We start from the raw sequence: 20,586 nt of genomic DNA on the forward strand, positions 1-20,586 counted from the left end.
CCATACTATGCCAAGCTATCCTGCTCTGCGCGGAGTCCCTCAACAGCAACCGTTTGCGACGCGTCCCCCACAGGTACCTCAACAGCACTCATCGCTGGTTCAAGCTTCTTTACATTGCTTCCAACGAGCGCCGGAGTCACCGCATCACTCGTCCCCAGGCCCCAGCTCATCAAGCGCCACTTTTAAATGGAAAGCAGACCGTGGAAAGCTTACGGTGGCAGATGCTTGGGAGGAGTTTCATGGACCTCTTGCGGCATTCAAAAGACTGAACCCGAGTTGGCCAGTGAGTACGTCAGATCAAAGGGCTTACAATCGACGATATGAGTTGATTAGGCTGATCAGCGAAGCAGCGCAAAGGGAGGGCCGCAAGCCTGAAGACATTGTTGCTGAGTGGTCACAAGCAAATGAGGGAAAGACTATTAACTCGCTGTTAATATCTATGAAAGCTAGGGAGCATGAGGATCCTGAAGATGGCCAATAAATGACAATACACTTCCCCGGTAGGTAACAACATCATATATAGAAACATATACGATAGTAACACCATATATAATAATGCATATAATAATAAAATACTAAATGCGTTAATTGATTTGCCAAAAAAAAAAAAAAAAAAAAAAAAAAATGGTATGTTTGTAAGTCGCGCATTTGCGATCCGTTTGGCGTTTGGTAGCGTCTTAACGCGCTTTCTCCTCATTTCCGTTGAGGGAAATAAATGACGAATAATATGGAGTATGGAAGAAGGGAATGTTAGGTCAGATTAACTTGACCAGATGTGGTCTGTAAAAAGCTAAATAATACCAGAACAGCAAGGTAACTGAAATACTAATAATTGAAAAGGAAGGAATATACGCCGTTTTCACTACATTTTACTCATTCTGTGGTTTACATTGACTAAATATACGCCAAAATGGTTACACAAACAAGACACAGAGCAGTGACAGTCACAGTTCAAGACACAGAGCACTCCCTGTCTTAATATTGATTCAGATTCGCTCTATATACTGTACTAGCTGTGTGAGAACTCAGTGGGAACCATAGGATGTAGGGAAAGAGAGATTCTCAGCCGGGGGTTGCATTTTTCCTTAGTCCCCAAAAAATAGGCTGCCAAACAATGGCAAAAATTACTGTATTTGGTATGGGCTGCCAAATAGATTAATCCCTTATATTTTTCATTTATTGTTTTTTTTCTTTATTTTTTTTTTTTATTTTTTTTCCTCGTTTAAAGTGCTCCTCGCTCAACCCAAAACATTTTGGAGAAACCTGTGTAGCGATGAATGTTGCCAAGTTTGAACAGATCCAATTCGACTCTCGCACGTAGATAGATTCTCTTGTTAGGAGTAGCACTCATCATGATGGCACTCGGGTGCAAGTACATGAACTGCACATCACTTGGCATATTACCCGCCACAATATCATATCGCTTGCCTGTGAAGGCATCTTCGACATAGACATTGACGACACCTGTCAAGCCCTTGCCGGATTCTGGGAATTCCCATGCAAATACATAGGGTGCTCCAACAAAAAACCGGACCTTATTTTCGATCCACCGTGTGATATTGATCGTGCCCGCATCAATGACCTTAATGGGTGGGTTATAGCCTGGGTCGTCCATATGCTCGTTCCAAAGTTCAACATCCTCGTCGTTCTGGAAAAAATTGGGATCGATAGAGTGAGTATGATCGTGCTTCTCCTCATCTTCGTCGCCGTCCCTTTTCTCCTCGTGACTATGGGTTTTGGTCTCCTGCTGGTGTTGATGTTCGTTTTCATGATCATTTTTAACCTCTTCCGTCTCAGTGGTATCGTCAGTGTTCACTCCCAATTCTCTCCCAGTAGGTGTGTACATATTGATTTCATTCTCCTTTTCTATATCGTCCTCTACGCTTTGGTTTTCGTCCTCACGTTGTTGTTGATTAATAATGGGAGAAACTGGTGGCTCTTCACTGCTTTCATCACTAATCGATTCAGTTCCTTCATAGCCAGCCTTGTCGCCATTAGTGCTAGCGATGACTTCATCCTCATTGGATTCTGATCTTTCTTCTCCATGAGATTGATCCTGAACATCGTCTTCCAGATGCGTGATATCTGAGTCCTTCTTTTCGAGTAGACTCTCAGTCGATACGTCCTTTAGATCTGGTTCTTCTTTCTGTTGTAGCTGCTGTAATTCGGCCACACCACCACCGCTGCCACCATTCAGAGGGATGGGAAAATCCGATGCAGGTGAAGGAGCCTTGACAGCGCGTAGATCCCGCGCGTGATCCTTTCGGATTATGATGGGGAAAACACTCTTCCGAACCAGGATCTTATTAGACCGGCCTTCGTAAGCGGTGATATAGAGTCGAGCCTGCGACCGAATATCTTTGAAAGGCTGTGCTGACGTCGTTGGTAATGAAGATGGGATTGCAGGTAGGTCAGTATCATTGGCGTCGCCCTGATGAACTCCATGGATAAATTCCTCAGGAATCTCTTCTACTTTTTCACCGTCGCCTTCCTGCTCCTGGACCAATTGTTCCTTTGTGATCAAATCATAGGGAACGATGACATCTACGAAGCGTTTAAGCGCTGATACATAACGAAGCGTAGGCCGTCGCGTGACTGTGATCGCCTCTGGGTTAGTCTCTGGGTCGACGGGGACGAAAGTAATATCGAATGTTGTACGTGGTGGAAGATTCAGATCGACCCAACTCAAGCTTTGTAATGAACCTGAAATCCATTCATCATTAGGTTCCGGGTTTAGGATGTCAAAATCATACTTTGGTTGTTGGTGTTGGCGGGGATGAGAGTTTTTAGGCGTCTTTGATTCAGTGACTGTTGAGTTTGTATTATTAGAGGCGGGGGTTGGAGACGGAGTTGAATTGGAAGGATCGGGATCTGCGCGAGGATGATGGGGATACGAACGCAAGCTGACCGGCATAGCCTGCACAGGAACCGGGGCCATCAGAGCCACGGAGAGAAGAGATGTTAGGCTGACAAGACCTAGGGATATCCTTATCGCCTTCATGACGGGATGTGAAAATATAGGTTGTGTGCGTAAAAAAGATTTGTCGTATGCAAAAAGAGAAATGTCGTATATAAAAGGAAGAGGCGGGGGTGGGAGTATTAATAGTAGTAAAGGAAAAAAATAGGTTTGAAACGGCAAGATCGGTGGAAGAAACACACTAGTAACGGAAAAACTATAGAAAAAATATAAATAAACTGCTAGAAAACAAAGACTATAAAAGGATCGGTGAGTGAATAGTAAGAAGAGTTTGAGGATGGATACTGTTCTTCTCTTTTAAGAAATATATTTAAAAAAAAAAGAGGTACAAGCCGTTGAAAGGAAATAAAAGGGGAAAGGAGAATTAGTTTAAATAATAATAAATGACTCGCGTGGCAAGTATTGTTTAAAATTAAAATAGAATAGAACAGAATAGAATAAAAAGAAGAGAAAAAGGGGATGTAGACATTAAAGATGCAGTATATGCGTGTGAATGGTAATTAAGAAAATGAATGGGGATGACAGAGATGAGAATGTGGAGTTAAAGAGCGGAAAGAAGAGAAAGAAGGTGTGCGAGAGAGAGAAAGAGAGAAAGAGAGAGAGAAGAGAGAGCGATGGATGAGAGAAGAGAAAGTAAAATAAACGTGCCAATCAGATGTGAATCTTTGGTTTGTGCCTCCAATTGTATGTACGGTTAATATATTCAAATGTTTTTATCCCCTGCCTTTTCCTCTTTTTTTATTTTTATTCTGATCGGCTCTCAAAAAATAGAAAAGAAAAAAAAAGAAATGGCACCACCCTGATGGACTGTAAACAACTCTTCCGGATGAACAATATGATATGAACAGCGCCTCATCTCATGCAAAGTACTAATTGAACTAATACAAGGTTCGCCATCTTTCTATTACCCCCTTTGCCATTCACATTAGCAAGCAAGCATGGACTTTTTGTACTTGTCTACTTTGGAAGTTTAGTCTGTTATAAATACATCTCTCTCTTTCACAGCAGGATATCTCGATAACGTACAGGTTTTACATTGATAGTCAGCAGGGCTACGCCCTTATTCTCAGCGTTTCTTCAGAGCTTGTTACTGCTCTCACAACAGACAAATAAGCATTTTCACATTAATGTTACCCTTTTTGAGACAAAAAAAAAAAAAAAAAAAACGTGATCTGAGCTGTTGTTTTGAAACTCTTTTTATATTTTTTATTTTTCTCTTTCATTGTATCCATTTCTTCTGTCATGTCGAACGAATCAACCATTCCAGCTCCTGACTTCGGACCATCGAGGCTTGGTACTCAGAGCTAGTAAGTAGACCAATGATTCTTTGTTTCGAAAGTACTTTGAAAAAAGAAAAGAAAGTGTACAAATTCATATACATATACATATATATATATATGTTTTAAATTTTTCTAAACTTTTTTTTTTTTTTTTTTTTTTTGCAACTTAGCTGGGACTCAGTATATAACAGAGAGGTGGACAATTACAAGGATCATGGGGATATTGGCGAGATCTGGTACGGATGGGCATAGCAGACTGAAAAAAAAGAATTCATGCTTATTTCATGAATAACTGGAATCCTAATCAAGATTTCTTATTATCTGATTTGTTACAAAAAAAAAAAAAAAAAAAAAAAAAGGTTTGGCGAGGATAGTGCCATGAAGATGGTCGATTGGGTTGAAGAAAACTATGACTCTGTAAAAGAAACTTGTTCAATTTTAGATCTAGGCTGTGGTAATGGTCATCTCCTCCTGGATCTTGCAGAGCTCGGATTCGAGGATCTGACTGGAATCGATTATTCACCTGCTGCGATTCAACTGGCTCGTACCATCGCGAAAGACAAAGAACTAGATCATATCATTAAATATGAGACGGTCGATTTTTTAGCAGAGAAGGCAACACTTGAATGGTGCACTCGACAACAGACTAGTGCTACTGAAGAAAAACAGCAGCCTAAAAAGTTTACAGTATTGCTTGATAAAGGAACTTATGATGCTATTAGTCTGCACCAAAAGAAAAAACAAGATAGTGCAGACGCCGCTACTGCTGCTGCTTCTCAGGTCGCTGTACAACAACAACAACAAGGGGATGGACAGGGCCTAGAAAATGAAAATGAAGCAAGATCAATGGAAGGGGAGGAAGAAGAGGATATTATACTGGCAGAAAATGACAGTGACTTGGAGGAATTGGCGGATCGTTATCCCAAGCGTGTTGCTTTGATGATGCAGGATGATGGACGGCTATTGATCACCTCTTGCAACTGGACACAGGCTGAACTGATTAAGCGCTTTTCACAATGTATGTCAATTACCTCTTCCTTTTTTCCTTTTTTATGCTCATTAAGTTCCAGGATAGTTGCTGACACAAAGATTTGTTATCCTTGACGCGTAGACTTCGATTATGAATCGCATCTCAAGTATCCGACGTTTACTTTTGGTGGTGTCAAGGGTCAGACAATTTCCAGTGTTATCTTTAAAAAAAAATCTTCGGCATAGAGACGATTTCATAGAACTAAGAATCTACACATATAATGAACACATTCTTGTATTTCTGTAACTTTAAGTAGGTCAAATATGTCAAAATAACATGTATTTTTTTTTTTTTTTTTTCTCTTTGTACTAATGACTACGAATTATAGTGCAGTGGTAAGAACAAAAGAAAAAAAAAAAAAAAAAAAAAAAGGTAAAAGAAACGTAATGGGACAAAAATAAGATGGAGTGGGGGGTCATATTTAAATCTCGTCAATATCGAACTCGACATCAAGCTCGTCTTCGCTACCCTGGAAGGTATCGGTTTCGTTGATTTTGGCTGTATTTGGAGGTTAAGGAATGAAGAAAAAAAAAATTAGATATTGCATTTCTTGGTTAATTGATAAAATAAAAACAAAAGTATTATCATGAATTCATTACCGCTTTCGGGCAACTCGCCATATGCCTTCAAGTTACGAGCTTCTTCAGTGTTATACTTGAGAATGACGTCCGCCTTGTCGTCTTGGAAATCACGGAGAGAAATAAGAATGATGTCTCCCTGATTGATCCAGACCTATTATATGTTTCATTTTGGAATGAACAAGAGCCACAAACAAGTTGAACTTTTAATTAGTGAAGCCTGTTTGACAGATAGGGGCTGCATGCGCCGCATTCCTTGTAATAAAACTGCGGCTCTCTCTCTTTTTTTTTTTTTTTTTTTGTTTTTCTTTCTCAAACAAAACGTTGCGTATTTTTGCGGATTAGCGTGGGGTGAGCATGTGCATCTTGGAGAGAGTTCATGCTCTGTGCCTGATTGATGACAGATGACACTAGAAGCGCACAGACAGTGTATTTTTGGAAAAAATCAAAAATTAGGCCACAAATGGGATATTGAGGTATACCTTTTTTCTCATCTTTCCACGAATATGTGCTAGCCTTTTTTCGCCATCAAAGCATTGGGCCTCTACACGACCGTTTCCGAGCATCTTGAGGACTTGAGCATATTCTTTTTAATCATTTAGGGTCAAAAGGCGAAATGTTAGGAGAGTATACAGGATAAAGATGTCATGATACATCATCATCGCTTTTTTCTTTCTTGTTTGGTTTGTCATCTGAGTATCAGCTTTTAGGTATACTATTTCCACTGATGTAATGTCTTTTTTACCTTGTCCATCTTCCTTGAAGACCAACTCACGCTTCTCGCCTTCGTTCTCGTTTTTTCCACGTCTTCTGTTCTTTCCTCCCTATTTTCAACAAATCGAAGCATGTGACACTATATGTTAATGATAGCACAAGACAAAGAGGTAAACAAAGAAAAAAAAAAAAAAAAAGTCCGGAATCAAGAACTAAAGATTGTAGAGAGACGCACCTTTCCTTTATTCTTTGGCATGATTGTTTAATCCTGTAGAATAATATCGTTTGTTATTTGTTTCGGGTCGAGAAGAAAAAGCGAGAGTAATAATGAGAAAGAAATAAAAAAAAGAGAAAGGGAGAGGGAGATATATATTATGATTAGATACTGATCCTTTCAGAGGATTTCTTGAGTCGTGATGTGAAGAAGAGAAAGAAGAATCCCTTTAAAGTATGAGAATGTATATATCCGTCATTGGTTCACTCTTCAAAAAAAAAAGAAAAAAAAATATGTCCTTCCTGCTGTCCAGGGCAATTCCAAGTATGACATAACATCCGCAGTAGTTGATGCAGGAAAAAAAAAAAAAAAAAAAAAAAAGAAATGAAATAAACCCCTGCTCTTCACACAAGCATAATAATGAGTAAAAAAATAAAACGAAATAAAAAAAAAAAGGCTGCATCCAAGGGGAATCGGATTATTGTCGTTTTCTACATGGTTGTCTGTAATACAAACTGAAAAAGGGATTTTTTTTTTTTTTTTTTTTTGCTTGACGTACGATTATCGAGGATGGTTAAAGAAAGGATGTGAAATTAGATCAATCGAACGTTTTTATTTTTCCCTTGTTTACACTCAGACCCCCTCACTCTTTGGCTTCTATGCTGTGGGATGAACTAAACTCAAGAACCGCAGTCAAAAAAAAAAATTGGTGACATCACATTGTTTTATCATGTGACTTAGGATCCAATTATGTGGAATTAACACATCTTTACTTTTTGTAGCATTTTTTTTATTCATTGCTTCAAAAAAAAAAAAAAGATGTCTAAACCTCGGAGGACGGTCGCTGCATTCTCAGCAAGCATTGCTACTTGTGCATCTACTGTAATATGAAGTCTGTTTACTTTACTATAACAATCCAAAGAAAAACAGAAACAAAAAAAAAACCTCTACTTGTATCTGATAAGCAGTGACTTGTACATAATACAAAAATCCATATCTTTAGGCCACTGCATATGGCGCATGTATCTCCGCAACCATGAACGACGTTCATAAAGGTGTCTGCGAAAAAGAGTTTTTGGCTTTCAAGGAGTGTGTCCAAGCTTCTGTAGGTCTACCTACCCTCATATGCAAATTGTATTTTATTATTAATATTATTATTGGTAACAAACTAACCCAATTTACTGTATTTTTTAGATGAAACGCAAATGGTAAACTAAAAGTCCAGCAACGTGGTCGAGTAAAAGATAATGTTCATTGTAAATTAGCAAGGTCCTCCTCTCTGAGTAATAAAGGGAAATATAGTTGCAGGCCATCACTTTAATATATATTTTTTTGTTGTATACAAGATCTTCTTTGGGACTAAGAAAAAAAAACAAAACTGAGATAATAATCAATAATTCTTCGGCGGTGGAGGCGATCAATCCAACTAGGTAGATTAGAAAGCAATGGGAAAGAATGATTAAAATCACAAGAAAAAGAAATCGTGGAGCCCAAGATCAATTTTTTTATTTTTATTTTTTCTTATACCTGCATCTCCTGGATCTTGATATCGTACAAGGACTCAATGTCTTCCAGGGTCTGTTTCTGCCCTGGATCACAAAGATTAATCACTAATGTGCGCAGTCCTGATCGTCCAAATGGACCAAACGACGATATGTAGTATGCAGCACGTCTGGACATCTCATAATTGATCATCAAGGATGAATAATCCAGATCTAGATTGTCCATCAAAGTCAATTCAGAAACCAGAATACAAGGATCTGGACCATTGAATTGTCGTGCCACTTCAGTATTATCCGCCAAACTCCACTAATCATAGGAAAGAAGAAGAAAAAAAAAAGATTGTTGTGAATTAGCAGGTTTTGCGGATTAAAATCGTTTATCAGAAAAAAAAAAAAAAAAAAAAAAAAAAAAAACTTACAGCAGAGAGTACAGGCAACTTGTGTGCAGCAAGCTTGGCCGTCAATGCTTCTGTCGTGCTCTGAGACTGTGTTAGGATCACAGTGTGCGAAATGTTCGGATTCTTCGTCAAGATCTGCATCAACACCTCCCACTTGTGATCTCTAGGTGCTGTCGATTCAACCTTCTGATTCTTATCATCACTTGCTTCCTTTTCCTTTTCTTCTTCTTTCTCTCCACCCTTCTCTTTCTCTTTCTCTTTCTCATTCGCGCCAACTACTGCTGAAGAAGAAGATGGCGATGATGAGGATGGAATTGATACATAATAATGTTCACTCCACTGCATTGTTAGTTCATCTGCTCTCCGGACAACTGCATCTGCTCTAAAGTGCCGATCTTTGATCACTTGAATCTTGGGCTCGATCCGTCCTGTCATCAAAATCACTTGAGCATCCCGCGCTAAAAGCCCCAAGAATTGCTTGAATGAATCAAAATCAACCAACTCTGCGACTCGCATCGAGATCACTACGGTACCGATAGCTTTCATATCTAATACATTATTCCTAACTGCCTCCAGCAGCGGACCAAGCGTTGTTACCACCACTTGCTTGGGTTGTTCGGGATCTATAAGGACGGATGTTTTATCCGTATCCTTAGCCATGTCCGTTGTGAGGAGAATAGCCTCCAGTCCTGGAGTTTCTTTGAACCATATCTGGAAATCTTCGTGGACCTTCTGTGGCTTGACACCGTCCGAACAGACGACAAGTGCTTGACAGTGCTTCTGGGTCAAAGCTGCTGAGGAAAGTTTCTGTAACAAGGCAATGGCCAAGGTATTGGTACGATCATTTTGGGATTGAGATTGCGCTATTAGGTCTTTGCCCTGCTGGAATGGTTCCATGATCATCTTTTGAATATTGGAAGGTTTCTCAAGTCTGGCACAAAAAATAAAACTATTAGCCCTGATCCATTCTCATTGAGTATCGAAACATTTAAAAAGCAAGGGTGGGGTTTTTTTTTCAAGATTGATGACATACCCAGCCCTCGCAATGCTAGCCATGACAACAGGGTTAAGATTCATCTCCTTCCAAGTCATCTGGCACTCGAGTGAATCTGAAAACATTGGCGCCTACATACGCGTTGAGAAATAGGAGTTTTGAATAGGGTCAGGATGAATTCCCTTAAAAAATTAAAATAAAAGATGATTCTCTTTATCTGACATTCATGTGCAGATTCCAAAAATACCAAAATTAAATAAAAAAAAAAATAATAATAATAAATAAAAAATGTAAATGATGAAGAAAATCTCACTAATCTTTACGTACAAAGCCTCTTGGTTCTCTAGGCTTTGAGGATTTGTTTCCCCTTGCAGACTTGTCAAACTGTCCTCTTGCCTCAGAAGAACCGTGTTGTTGTCCATCAGAGGGCTGTCCATACTGATTCGAATATGATCCAGACCTGGGGCCCCTAGGATTCTCTGAACGAGGTCCTCTTTGATAGTTGCTCTGACGCGCATCCCACGACTGATCTGATTCAGAGCCCTGGAACCTTCGGCCACCACCACCTCGGCCACCACCGAATCTCACATCACCTCCGCCACTACCGAATCTCGCATCACCTCCGCCACTACCGAATCTCGCATCACCTCCGCCACCACCAAATCTCGCATCACCTCTATCATTCGCAAATCTACCTCCACCACGTCCGCGCCCAGAAGAGCTCCTGTCGAACCTTTGAGGCCCATTTCCTCCGTAGCTTTGCGTGTCACCACCCCAGCTTTGCGTGTCACCACCCCAGCTTCTAGTGGGCTGTGAATCGGTATCTTCACCCCACTTCACATCCGTTCCCCCTCCTGAGCTCTCCACAGGCGAATCTCCCCAGCCATCATTACCCCCTTTTACCACAGGTGCTTCGCCCCAACCTTCCTCCTTCACAGCTGTTGGGGTATCACTAGTATTTGCCTCGTCATTCGTAGGCGCAGGTGGGGCGTCCCAACTATTGCTGTTTGCGCCTGCAGACGTGCTACCACGAGAACCGCCTCTATTTGCCGCAGATCCACCTGCACGACCTCCTCTCGGTGGTCTAGATGAACCTCTTGATGAGGAGTAGCCACGGCCAGTAGTAGTGGTAGTAGCAGTGGAAGCTGATTGGTCACCCCAACCACTATTCTCTGTAGCTGACTGGTCGCCCCAGCCACTATTCTCCGTAGTTGTAGTAGCAGGAGCAGAATCCCCCCAGCTATCGCCCGATGCAGAAGTGGCATCCTTTGCGTTGGTTTCGGAGTTATAGGGAGGTCCTGCTGAAGCACCTTTTTTCTTGAAATCTTGTTTACCCTTGGAAGCTGGGCCTCTCTTGGAGTTGGAACGAGGACCAGCAGTAGAATCTCCCTGACTGGCGTTGGCGTCAGCTTCAACGTTGTCCTGACTGGGGGTCTGGTCGCCTGTGTTCCGGCTCTCTGCATCCTGGTTCGACTCTTGGTTTTGATTTTGGCTCTGGTTTTTGCTCTTGTTCTTGGGCCCTCTCTTCGTCTGCTCCTTACGCTCCTTCGAGGACGCTCTACTGTTTCTATTGGGACTGGCAGAAACAGTCGAGATTTCTTCTTCATCCTTGTTTTTGTTCCTTTTGCTCGGCTTGCGTTTCTTTGGTGCTGCAGAATCCGATGGAGTGGCGGTATCAGTGGCAGGTGACACAGTCGCATCCTCGATAGCCTCTTTGTTCTTGGGTTGTCCCGAAGTTTGTTCTCCGCCCGCGGAACGAGGTGCACGAGACGGCTTGCTAGTCTTTTTGGTTTGTTCACCGCTTGAAGGCTCGCTCTTTAGGCATATGCAGGCATTATAAGAAATAGGCGATGTTACTTGGCCGTATGAGAATTATGTCGACAACAATAGCAAAACTACAAAAGTAACTCTTAAACACTTACAACAGCTGGCTGTTCTGCTGCAGTAGCCCATCCGGAAGGAATTGAGCTTGCAGGATTTGACGTATCATTGTTAGACGCTTCGCCCCAACCGCCATCGCCTGTTGATGTTGCAGCTGTTGGCGGAGCCCCCCATCCATTATTATCCTGCGTAGTTGTAGTTGTATCCCGACCCTCCTGGCCATCGTTGTTATTGTTTTGATTTGAGGCAAACCTTTCTCTTGTGCCTTCCTCACCTCCTGCCCCCCCTCCTCGTCCTCCTCTTCCACGTCCTCCACGCCCTCCACGTCCTCGTCCTCCTCGTGATGGAAATTGCTCTGACCCTCTACCACGACGACTGTTGGGGGGTGAAGATGATGCAGGAGCAGAGGCAGCCGCAGATGGGCCACTCGTACTAGCATCTACACCGGACTCAGCTGTACTGGCGCCGGCGGCAGCTGCTTCTGATGGCTTTTTACCTCTCTTGTTTCTCTTACTAGTGGGAGGAGTGGATGGAGCCTCTCCGGTGGATGATGGCTGCTGTCCTTCTTGACCTTCATCACCACCACCACTGCGGATGGAGGGTGACGACGGAGCGGGGGCCGAGGAGCTTTCTCCATCCTTATCTGTGATGGCAGCCTTGTTCTTCCTAGGTTTTGGGGGCCTGGGTGAATTGCTATTGGCAGGGCTTGATACGGGTGTAACATTGCCATCACCATTGCTTGAATCTGCTGCTGTTACTGCTGTTGCTGTTTTGTCAGCTTTGTCAGTTTTATCAGCCTTGTTCTTCTTGTTGCCTTTACCCTGTTTGCCCTGCGGCTGCTTGTCCTTGTCCTGTTGTGGTTGAGTGGTATCTTGGCTGGTACCCTCAGTCACATTTTTTGGTTCAGATGTCGATTCGCTCATGGCTGCGGCTCTCGATCTGTCGCGTCGAATGAGCTGTAATGCGTTTTCTTTTGGGAAGGGAAGAGGAGGTGAGGTGGAGTAAGGAGAGGTTTAAAAGAACAAGAGAGAAGGAAAATAAAAAAGAGGGGGGGGAAGGTTGGGTGTGTGAAAGTATTAAATACATTCATCAGCTATGAGCTCGCGTATCGTATTCACTTATTTCCGCACTCACAGGCTCACGAGACAATCTTCTGGAAAACGAGCTTGCATTTCTGCGGCTAAAAATGCGTAAGGGTATTTACGAACTTTGATTGGCGCTAGAATAACAACTTTATTTCGCTGCAGGGATCAAATACCACATTCTTCCTTAACTAAGCAAGCATCATTTTTTTTTTTTTTTTTTTTTAGTTCCGATGTTATTGAGAGCAAGAATGATGCTCTAAAAGTCGCAGCTATCCCAAGATTGAAGCCTACTGAGGAGTTCAAGATAGAATCTGTCATGGCAGCAGTTAGCAGCAACACCCACGGCCGCTACTACTGCCATAACACCCTACGGCAAGAAAGAAAACAAAAGAAAAGGATAAAAAGAAGGCCTGTATCACTATGTAAGGAACGCTGGCTTTTTTTTTTTTTTTTTTTCCCCACCAGCAAAGGCTTTCAGTTTTTTGCGCGCATGCACTAAAGTAATGGCGTTTTCCTAAACATCAAATGTCAAATATCACACGCTAGTATTTAAAATCAGTACAAGAAGCCTTGCAATCCTTATCCTTTGAAGCTGCACTCATAAGGAATGCAGGTACTGAAGGATTATTCTTCATTTTCTCTTCAGAGCTCAGTTTAAGTTCTATCTATTTAAATGTGAAGGCTTTTAATATTTTCCCTCCAAGCTTTATTAAGGCTCAATCCTATCCAGAACTTTGACTAGAGGAGAGAGGATATGTCGCGTTGTCAAGTATTTTCTATAGGATTTTCGCCATTTTGTTCAGCAAAGATCTAGAAGCCATAACAGGCACTTCTTTCTTTCATTTTCATTACTTATTATGGTTCACCACGAATTACAGAGGAGGCACACATCCCACTTATGGAGAGCACTTTCAGTCAGGAACTTGAAGCGTGTTACCAGTCGAGAAATATCTTTCTTGGAGTGCTTTTATATTTCCGAAGATCTGGAAGATATCTCGGGCACGGTAATCTCCTGGTATTCTGGCTGCAAGCACAAGCATGTCGGTAGATATAGCATAAATGGTCATCCGAATGGATAAGGTCGCAAACTATCCTGAGATTGTTCTCCATGTCTGTGGAATTAGCATTGTATGTCTTTGCAATACAGAAGCACACGGCCAATACATCTACCAAAGCAATGTTTGCATAGTAAAACCCAGAAGCCAAGCTAGATAATAGCATAGGAGAAGACAATAAATTAGCTTTGTGGGTTATGTGCTGTAACGAGTAAAACTTTGAGCTATCGCTTTTTGGATTTTGTTATTCTTGCCAATGTAGTGGCAGTAACTCGAGCTTAGGATAGCGAGAGGCGGAGGCCCATTGAAACGGGTAGTTTGTGGCTGTAAGGAAGACAAAAGCGCAAAGGGTGGGTTTTATAGTTTCAACGATAGTGATGCTTCGCCACAATGTTGAGTATCAGTACTCTTTAGGATACGATTGAATTGAGCCATGCAGGTAATTTAAAATCCCCTTCATCTGGATGGGGAAAGTTCAATAGTGACTGGAATAAAATTGAATAGGAAAACGTCTCCTCATAAAGTCATTGTGAAGATGTTGTGCGTGCTGAGACTCCTATCCATGCTTCCGTCAATTAAAATCAAATCCTGTCTGAAAATTTATAAAGGGATCAATTTTATCCTCCTACAGCGATACAAGGGTTTGTTTATTTACGTTTGGCAAATTTGGCAAATTAGGAGAAGCTGACAACCCCAGTTTTCAGCGCCTCCTGTAATTATGCTTACTACCCACAGCCCAGTCATACTCTTATGCACATGAGGAAATAGATAAAGATTTACACACAAGTAATTACTTTTTTTTATAAAAATAATAAAAAAAAAAAAAAAAAAAAATAGAGAGAACCAGTTCTCGCCCGATGAAGAGAAAGATGTGTTCACTTAAACTAGTCCTAACCGCATGTGAAGCGCCCGGTCATAAACATTCTGACTATCTTTAAAGATACGATTGAATTGATCCAACGCAAATGATTTTATTAAAAAAGAGTATACTAAAAGTTTCGGAACCATATATATTTTTGTCCTCATCCCTTAAATCGGGTAGGGAAATTATGTTTATCAAACGCGATCGAAATAAAAATAGAAGGAATGCTACTCAGGAAGTCATTGACTGGACAGCGCTGTGCTTAAAATTATAGGGAAATTTGTCAGTGTCCTGACGCGTTTTTTTTTTTTTTTTTTTTTTAAAAAAAAAAAAAAAATAACGATAGAGAGTATGAACTTGGTTTTGTAGTGCAAACCTTTCCCTCGAAAAATAAAACTGAAGCGGCTCTTATCTTCAGAGCATCTCCAAAGATTACGACAATGCCTCCATATCAAACAGAAGAGGTTTAGAACTGCACAGTACTTGTTTGAATATCGTATAACAGCCCTTAAAAAAAAAAGCTTCAAGTATGGTCTGGGAAAAAAAAAAAAAAAAAAAAAAAAAAAAAAAGCACCTTCGTCTATTCTAATCTTTACACTGTACAAGCTCGGGGGGGGGGGGGGTTTGTCTTTTTTTCTTGAGCTTATTTTGCAGGGGTTTTTTTTTCTTTTGTTAAGGACTGTTTTTACGTTATTCGAATACGTACTGTGCCAGTTTTAAGCCTCTTTTACCTAATCCGGAGGCGATGATACAGTCTGTGGAGATGCTCTGAAGGTGAGAGCTGCTTCACTTTTAGTTTTTGAGCGGAAGAATCTGCATTAAAAAACCCAAGTTCATGTTCTCTATTATTATTGTTAATTTTATATTTTGACTAACATTGCCTAAAATCTAAAACAACGCACGAGCCAAGTAAAATCTAAACGTAAAAAAAACGCGTCAAATTTTCAGAGCACTTTGATAACTTTTTTTTTATAACTCCTATAACGCAAAGTACAAGGATCTTGCTCTACATGGATGATGGGGAGGATACATAAAAAGGGTTATAAAGCGACACCGCCGTGGTTGCTTACCTGTTACAAGTCGATGGGCTGTCGTGCTCGTAAGAATACTCTTCAATATCTCAACCGTTCCAATAAAGACTTAGGATTGATTCTGGCAACCCTAAACCAGTCCTTGCGCGTATGTGCTCACAGGGATGAAAGTTATTTTGGTAGCATTGCTAGGCCATAGGCGGTGGAGAGCAGGGGAAGACCCTTCTTCAAGTCCCCCTTACCTTTTATATTCAGTGAAATAGCTTTCAGAATCGACATGCCTCAGAAGGATATGATGTAATGATAGTAATAGTAATAAAAGCAATATCAGCCTTCGGTTCCATTTCCGGCTTATTCTTGTCGTTTCACAAAAGCATATTCCGCATCCTTCTTTGCTTTGGCCTCCTATCAATGATATCATAGCCGGCTTTGTCTTGTTCCATGCCATATGCCTGGGTACTGCTTACCTCCAAGATGCTCTTTGTTTTTTGTTAAGATGTCATAAGACAGAGATATGGAATGGATGTGATTGGCCCAGGATAGCTTGTACTCCTGAATAAGTCGCATTTTTCATGCATGGTGCGTTGTCCATGCACGGTAGGACTACAGCAGTGAATAAAGTCTCATTGACCTGTACTGATGTACTGAACATTCGTACTGAAGTTTTTTTCAGTAAATTTTTACTTATTATTTACTTATTATTTACTTACACATCGGTAAAAAAAAAAAAAAAAAAAGTAAATTTTGAGTAAAACAAAAGTATATTTCGAGTAAAAATCAGTAAGTACTTACTGAAAATATACTTTTTACTTACTTTTGTTTTACTGATATTTACTGAAAATATACTTTTGTTTTACTGATATTTACTGGAAATATACTTATTATTTACTTTTGTTTTACTCAAAATTTACTTTTCTTACTTTTCTTTCAGGGGGCCTGCACTTGAATTCCCCGTATATGCACGAGCAAACCAAAGCCACTTACTGATGGGTCTCCACATATGCATGTGGATAGGCTGTCATGGACACACGTTGTTCAGAACATGAGATCAACTTCTATCAAGTATTCAGCGTGCTACCATGATTAAAAGCGACCACCTTCATTTCATGTTGATAGACATGCTTTTCAGGACTTTTTACTTTTTTTTTTTTTTTTTTTTTTTTTTTTGCAGACATAGTATATATAGCCCCGTTTCATTTGGTCATGATACCTTATATTTTTTAAATTGATTGAATAGGCTCCAGCGAAAATTGAATTGTATTGAATAGCAACTCTAATTCTGATGTCGTTCGCTACTTGCAAGCTTGGCTCGCTGTCCTCTATTTGCACGCCTAGCGGCGGAAGAGGTCAGTGGCTTTGACGTTGAATAACTGTTATGCGTCATCATGTTTTGCTTCCGCTTCCTTGCCTTCACTCTTAGCTCTCACGCAACGCAATCAAACATGATGATCGTCAAATTCACAGAGTTCCATCAAGTAAGTAGTAAACATTATCTTTTTTTATCATTTAGCTGCGCTTCCTAATTATCTGTAAGTAATCTCTGGTTTCTTACAATGAATAGACGCGGACTTTTTCGATCCAATGAGAACATCGCAGCTTCCTTCTCCCTTTTCTTTTCTTTGACCTTGAAGGTCGTTACAAGGAGACACCAGATGTTCTGCTGATTCGAACCGGCCACTGTACTAGTGGGGAAGCTTTTGAACAGATCTTTGGTCTTGTGCAAAAGCTTCAGCCCCCCGGTAATTAAGAGTCTGTCAAGCATCTGAATCTTTCTTTTTCTTTTTTTTTTTATTCTTTTCTTTGACCTTGAAGGTCGTTACAAGGAGACACCAGATGTTCTGCTGATTCGAACCGGCCACTGTACTAGTGGGGAAGCTTTTGAACAGATCTTTGGTCTTGTGCAAAAGCTTCAGCCCCCCGGTAATTAAGAGTCTGTCAAACATCCGAGTCTTTTATTTTCTTTTTCTTTTATTTTCTTTTTCTTTTATTTTCTTTTTCTTTTCTTTTTCTTTTCTTTTTCTTTTTCTTTTCTTTTTCTTTTTCTTTTCTTTTTCTTTTTCTTTTTTTTCCTCCGAAATATGGCTCTGCCTTGGTTCCTACTATCTCCTGTCGGCTCCTTAGGTTCGACCACAAGTTGCCGTATGCTCTCCGTCTCGGAAAAATGGATAAGGATGTGATCCTTTGCATGGTACTACAAACGCATGGCCTTTATTCAAACCTGCAACCTGCAACTCGATATCAAAACCGATTTTAACTTACTATCATATACTCTGTATTAATATTAGATCAATCAAGATTTCATTCGTTTGCACACTCAGATGATTAGCAGTTATCGGTCTGCGGTTTTTGTTGAGGGGCATGGATGAGGGTATCGTGGGCAAGACTCTTGACGGATTTGTTTATAATTCGTTGGAATAGCAAGAAGCATCAGGCATTAAAGATGAATAGTACAATAAACAATCCTTAATGAAGCAATTTATTCTGATCTCTTGCGCTTTCTATCCTTGAGCTTGCAGAGGTGAAAAGATGGCCTCACCCATGTATGGGCATGTTTCACCGCGCCTGTAACGCTCGCGGGTCGCCCCTCGACAGCTTCCTTGGCTTTCAAGTAAGGTGCCTTTGTAGCCTCCAGAATTGGCACTGCTTCTGCAATTACTCCAAGGCTCTTCTTATCCTTGGGCAGTGTGACCTTGCCCAATAGTCTGGGGATATAAATGGCTTCGCAATCTAGGGTCATTACGAAGATCTCCATTTGATCCTCTAAAAGCGTGAATTAGCACCACTGTCTCCGTTTAGGTTTCATGGATTATAAAAATATACAAGAGTATAACATACTTTGAACAAGCAGACCCAGGACCGTTGGGTCTACCACACCCTCAGCGAACAAGAGATCTAGTGCCAGCTTCATCTCAGAAAGTAATTTCCTGAAATCTCTACGAAGGAACACGTTAGAAGTGCCTGGGAGTTTCACCTCCACTATGAGTAGAGGCAGACCGTTGGCCGTAACCAAGTGATCTGGTCTAAAGCGCTCCTCATAGTATTCCTCCGTTGGGAATTCGTAATCGCTGAAAGCGGAGGCGTGTTATACCAAGAGTGAAGAAATAACATGTGAATATCCTGCAGAAGTGAATGAAGAACAAAGAACTGACAGGTCCACTACTCACCAAAGTCCTATAGTTTCTGCGATGGCATAGAGGTAGGGCCTGAGGTAGAGCATGCTGTATGTCATCTCGTTTATTTTGGGTGGCTCCCAAAAGAACGTATCGCTGCCAACCGTGGTGAAAATACTCTTGAGCATTTCACTTGCTCCTTCCCAACCCTGTTCAAGACAGGCGCGATACTCGGAAGCAGAGTTTGACGCCTCTGCTTTCTCCATGCAGAATTTGGAAAAAGCCAAATCCTGCTCACTCAAGGCTACGGTCGTTGTAGCCTTGAAAAAGTGGCTAAGGATCATACCATGCCTGTCTTTTGGACAATACTTTTCCATAAATTCCTTTGTAAAAATGAAGTTTATGGAGCTTGAAATCACAGTAAGAACTGTATTAGTGTCACGACCTTCGGTGTATTCTCAAGCAATGAAATAAATGGTTGTAAAAAGCACTCACAGAATATCAGGTGAAGAGAGGAGCGTTCCCTGGCGCTGTTCCTCAAGTTTAACGAGCTCTTCTCGTGCCTCCATGAGGAGAGAAGACACGTCGAAACGTCCTTTCAAGACCAATCTATCCGTGACCTGGCTACTCCTCTCGCCTTCCCCAGTGAGGCGGTTGACAGGCTCAGACTTTTTAGTCTTGTCAGACTCGTTAGACTAGTTGTTATTATTTTATTAATATTGGAATCATAATGGAAGTAAATATTAGTCAAATCGGATCAATTCGTTGGTTCAACGTTAATTTATTCGATACATACCCCCTCCAGGTAACCTCTGATTTTTCTTGTTTTTATGTCTACAAGTAGGGCACGTAAGCTCTCCTTGTAAATCATATTCACGACCGAATCGTTATTTTTTGGTCGCGTCATGTTCTTGATCCTTGTAATAATGTTGTTGAAGCTTTTAACACTACGGCCCATACAGTTTTCTTTGGCGATCAATTCGACGAAATGGAAAATGGTAAGATCCTTTGGGCTTGGCCATTCGCCAATTGGAAATTGGCATACCATGTTTTCGAAAATGAATGAGTTGACGGCCATTTTGTCTGAAGAGGTTTAATAAAGTGGTGCGGAAGTTTTTTTAAAAGTGTTACGAAGATGAGAGTGACAAAACTTGGCTTGTTGCTTAAGACAATGTGAGATGTTTTTCAGATATTAGAAGTCAAGGAGATCAAAAGTTGTTTTTATTATTGTCAAACGAGAGCCTTTTATCAAAGACTCTCTATGACCGTCACATGATATTCTGACCTTATGAATAAAAATGGAAGTGCACCTGAGGTGCACTCCCAAGCCTCGGTACGTAACAACTCCCCCCTAGGCTCGTCACCAGCCTGAGGACGAAGCGCACGTGTGTTTACACGTGCTGCAAGGCAAGCGTGCCTAAAAAGGCAACTGGTGGCTTGCTCTTGCAGATGCTTCTCTCTCAGGCTGGTGACGAGCCTATCTCTCAGGCTGGAATCAAAAGTCGACTATTAGCTGGCGACTTAAATTTTTTGAATTTTTTTTTTTTTCAAAGTCAAAAATCATATGGAAGAGCGTACAAAACACATGCAACTCACATTCATGCTTATATGGAGTCAATCTGGCATATATAGATCGGATACACATATACTTTTCAACATTAACTTTTATCTTTCTTTCTCTCTCTTACCTTTCTTCTCCCTCTCCCTCTCCTTCTCCCTCTCCCTCTCCCTCTTCCTCTCTCTCTCCCTCACCACCTCACTCTTCCCCTCGCCTTCACCCCTTCTCTCACTCTCATTGCGCTCCCATTGCAATCTCATTACACACCTGCTACACACTCATTACCGACCTGTAGTTTTCTCTAACATTTGCAAAAA

General features: G+C 41.1%; 6 protein-coding genes across 6 annotated transcripts; 2 read left to right on the forward strand and 4 right to left on the reverse strand.

The window, feature by feature from the left end:
* Nucleotides 1–1,222: 1,222 nt before the first annotated feature.
* Nucleotides 1,223–3,001, reverse strand: BCR41DRAFT_366946 (hypothetical protein; the record flags this gene model as incomplete). Its single annotated transcript, XM_022026261.1, has 1 exon — nt 1,223–3,001. One exon carries the CDS (start codon nt 2,999–3,001, stop codon nt 1,223–1,225), a length of 1,779 nt encoding a protein of 592 aa, XP_021885976.1.
* A 1,182-nt stretch (nt 3,002–4,183) lies between these two features.
* Nucleotides 4,184–5,560, forward strand: BCR41DRAFT_330886 (S-adenosyl-L-methionine-dependent methyltransferase). The gene is made up of 4 exons (XM_022021775.1): nt 4,184–4,284; nt 4,428–4,493; nt 4,617–5,275; nt 5,369–5,560. The coding sequence occupies exons 1-4, from the start codon at nt 4,220–4,222 to the stop codon at nt 5,470–5,472; spliced, it is 894 nt and encodes a 297-aa protein (XP_021885977.1). The 5' UTR covers nt 4,184–4,219; the 3' UTR covers nt 5,473–5,560.
* A 98-nt stretch (nt 5,561–5,658) lies between these two features.
* Nucleotides 5,659–7,145, reverse strand: BCR41DRAFT_344985 (hypothetical protein). Its single transcript, XM_022022638.1, has 5 exons — nt 6,815–7,145; nt 6,611–6,689; nt 6,348–6,451; nt 5,887–6,019; nt 5,659–5,785 (listed from the first exon to the last, which is right to left on the reverse strand). Exons 1-5 carry the CDS (start codon nt 6,833–6,835, stop codon nt 5,709–5,711), a joined length of 414 nt encoding a protein of 137 aa, XP_021885978.1. The 5' UTR covers nt 6,836–7,145; the 3' UTR covers nt 5,659–5,708.
* A 467-nt stretch (nt 7,146–7,612) lies between these two features.
* BCR41DRAFT_418387 (hypothetical protein) lies at nt 7,613–8,103 on the forward strand (the record flags this gene model as incomplete). The annotated part of the gene is made up of 3 exons (XM_022029617.1): nt 7,613–7,675; nt 7,797–7,898; nt 7,988–8,103. The coding sequence occupies 3 exons, from the start codon at nt 7,613–7,615 to the stop codon at nt 8,003–8,005; spliced, it is 183 nt and encodes a 60-aa protein (XP_021885979.1). The 3' UTR covers nt 8,006–8,103.
* A 49-nt stretch (nt 8,104–8,152) lies between these two features.
* On the reverse strand, nt 8,153–9,854 carry BCR41DRAFT_71049 (hypothetical protein). The gene is made up of 3 exons (XM_022030986.1): nt 9,727–9,854; nt 8,715–9,624; nt 8,153–8,602 (listed from the first exon to the last, which is right to left on the reverse strand). The coding sequence occupies exons 1-3, from the start codon at nt 9,810–9,812 to the stop codon at nt 8,315–8,317; spliced, it is 1,284 nt and encodes a 427-aa protein (XP_021885980.1). The 5' UTR covers nt 9,813–9,854; the 3' UTR covers nt 8,153–8,314.
* Nucleotides 9,855–9,869: 15 nt separating this feature from the next.
* BCR41DRAFT_70999 (hypothetical protein) lies at nt 9,870–12,660 on the reverse strand. The gene is made up of 2 exons (XM_022030985.1): nt 11,610–12,660; nt 9,870–11,502 (listed from the first exon to the last, which is right to left on the reverse strand). The coding sequence occupies exons 1-2, from the start codon at nt 12,489–12,491 to the stop codon at nt 10,000–10,002; spliced, it is 2,385 nt and encodes a 794-aa protein (XP_021885981.1). The 5' UTR covers nt 12,492–12,660; the 3' UTR covers nt 9,870–9,999.
* Nucleotides 12,661–20,586: the final 7,926 nt, after the last annotated feature.

The sequence above is a fragment of the Lobosporangium transversale genome, assembly GCF_002105155.1.
Source record: "Lobosporangium transversale strain NRRL 3116 chromosome Unknown BCR41scaffold_2, whole genome shotgun sequence".
Classification (NCBI taxonomy): domain Eukaryota; kingdom Fungi; phylum Mortierellomycota; class Mortierellomycetes; order Mortierellales; family Mortierellaceae; genus Lobosporangium; species Lobosporangium transversale.

Bases quoted from the DNA above. Each gene is read 5' to 3' on its own strand.
- BCR41DRAFT_330886 (XM_022021775.1), top strand. From the start codon at position 4,220: ATGTCGAACGAATCAACCATTCCAGCTCCTGACTTCGGACCATCGAGG. The intron at 4,285-4,427 runs GTAAGTAGACCA...TTTGCAACTTAG, and splicing joins AGGCTTGGTACTCAGAGCTA to CTGGGACTCAGTATATAACA. The intron at 4,494-4,616 runs GTACGGATGGGC...AAAAAAAAAAAG, and splicing joins GGGGATATTGGCGAGATCTG to GTTTGGCGAGGATAGTGCCA.
- BCR41DRAFT_344985 (XM_022022638.1), bottom strand. From the start codon at position 6,835: ATGCCAAAGAATAAAGGAAAG. The intron at 6,020-6,347 runs GTATACCTCAAT...AACATATAATAG, and splicing joins GTGGAAAGATGAGAAAAAAG to GTCTGGATCAATCAGGGAGA. The intron at 5,786-5,886 runs GTAATGAATTCA...CTCCAAATACAG, and splicing joins TGGCGAGTTGCCCGAAAGCG to CCAAAATCAACGAAACCGAT.
- BCR41DRAFT_71049 (XM_022030986.1), bottom strand. From the start codon at position 9,812: ATGTTTTCAGATTCACTCGAGTGCCAGATGACTTGGAAGGAGATGAAT. The intron at 9,625-9,726 runs GTATGTCATCAA...TTTTTGTGCCAG, and splicing joins GCTAGCATTGCGAGGGCTGG to ACTTGAGAAACCTTCCAATA. The intron at 8,603-8,714 runs GTAAGTTTTTTT...TCCTATGATTAG, and splicing joins AGTTGCCTGTACTCTCTGCT to TGGAGTTTGGCGGATAATAC.
- BCR41DRAFT_70999 (XM_022030985.1), bottom strand. From the start codon at position 12,491: ATGAGCGAATCGACATCTGAACCAAAAAATGTGACTGAGGGTACCAGC. The intron at 11,503-11,609 runs GTAAGTGTTTAA...ATATGCCTAAAG, and splicing joins CAGCAGAACAGCCAGCTGTT to AGCGAGCCTTCAAGCGGTGA.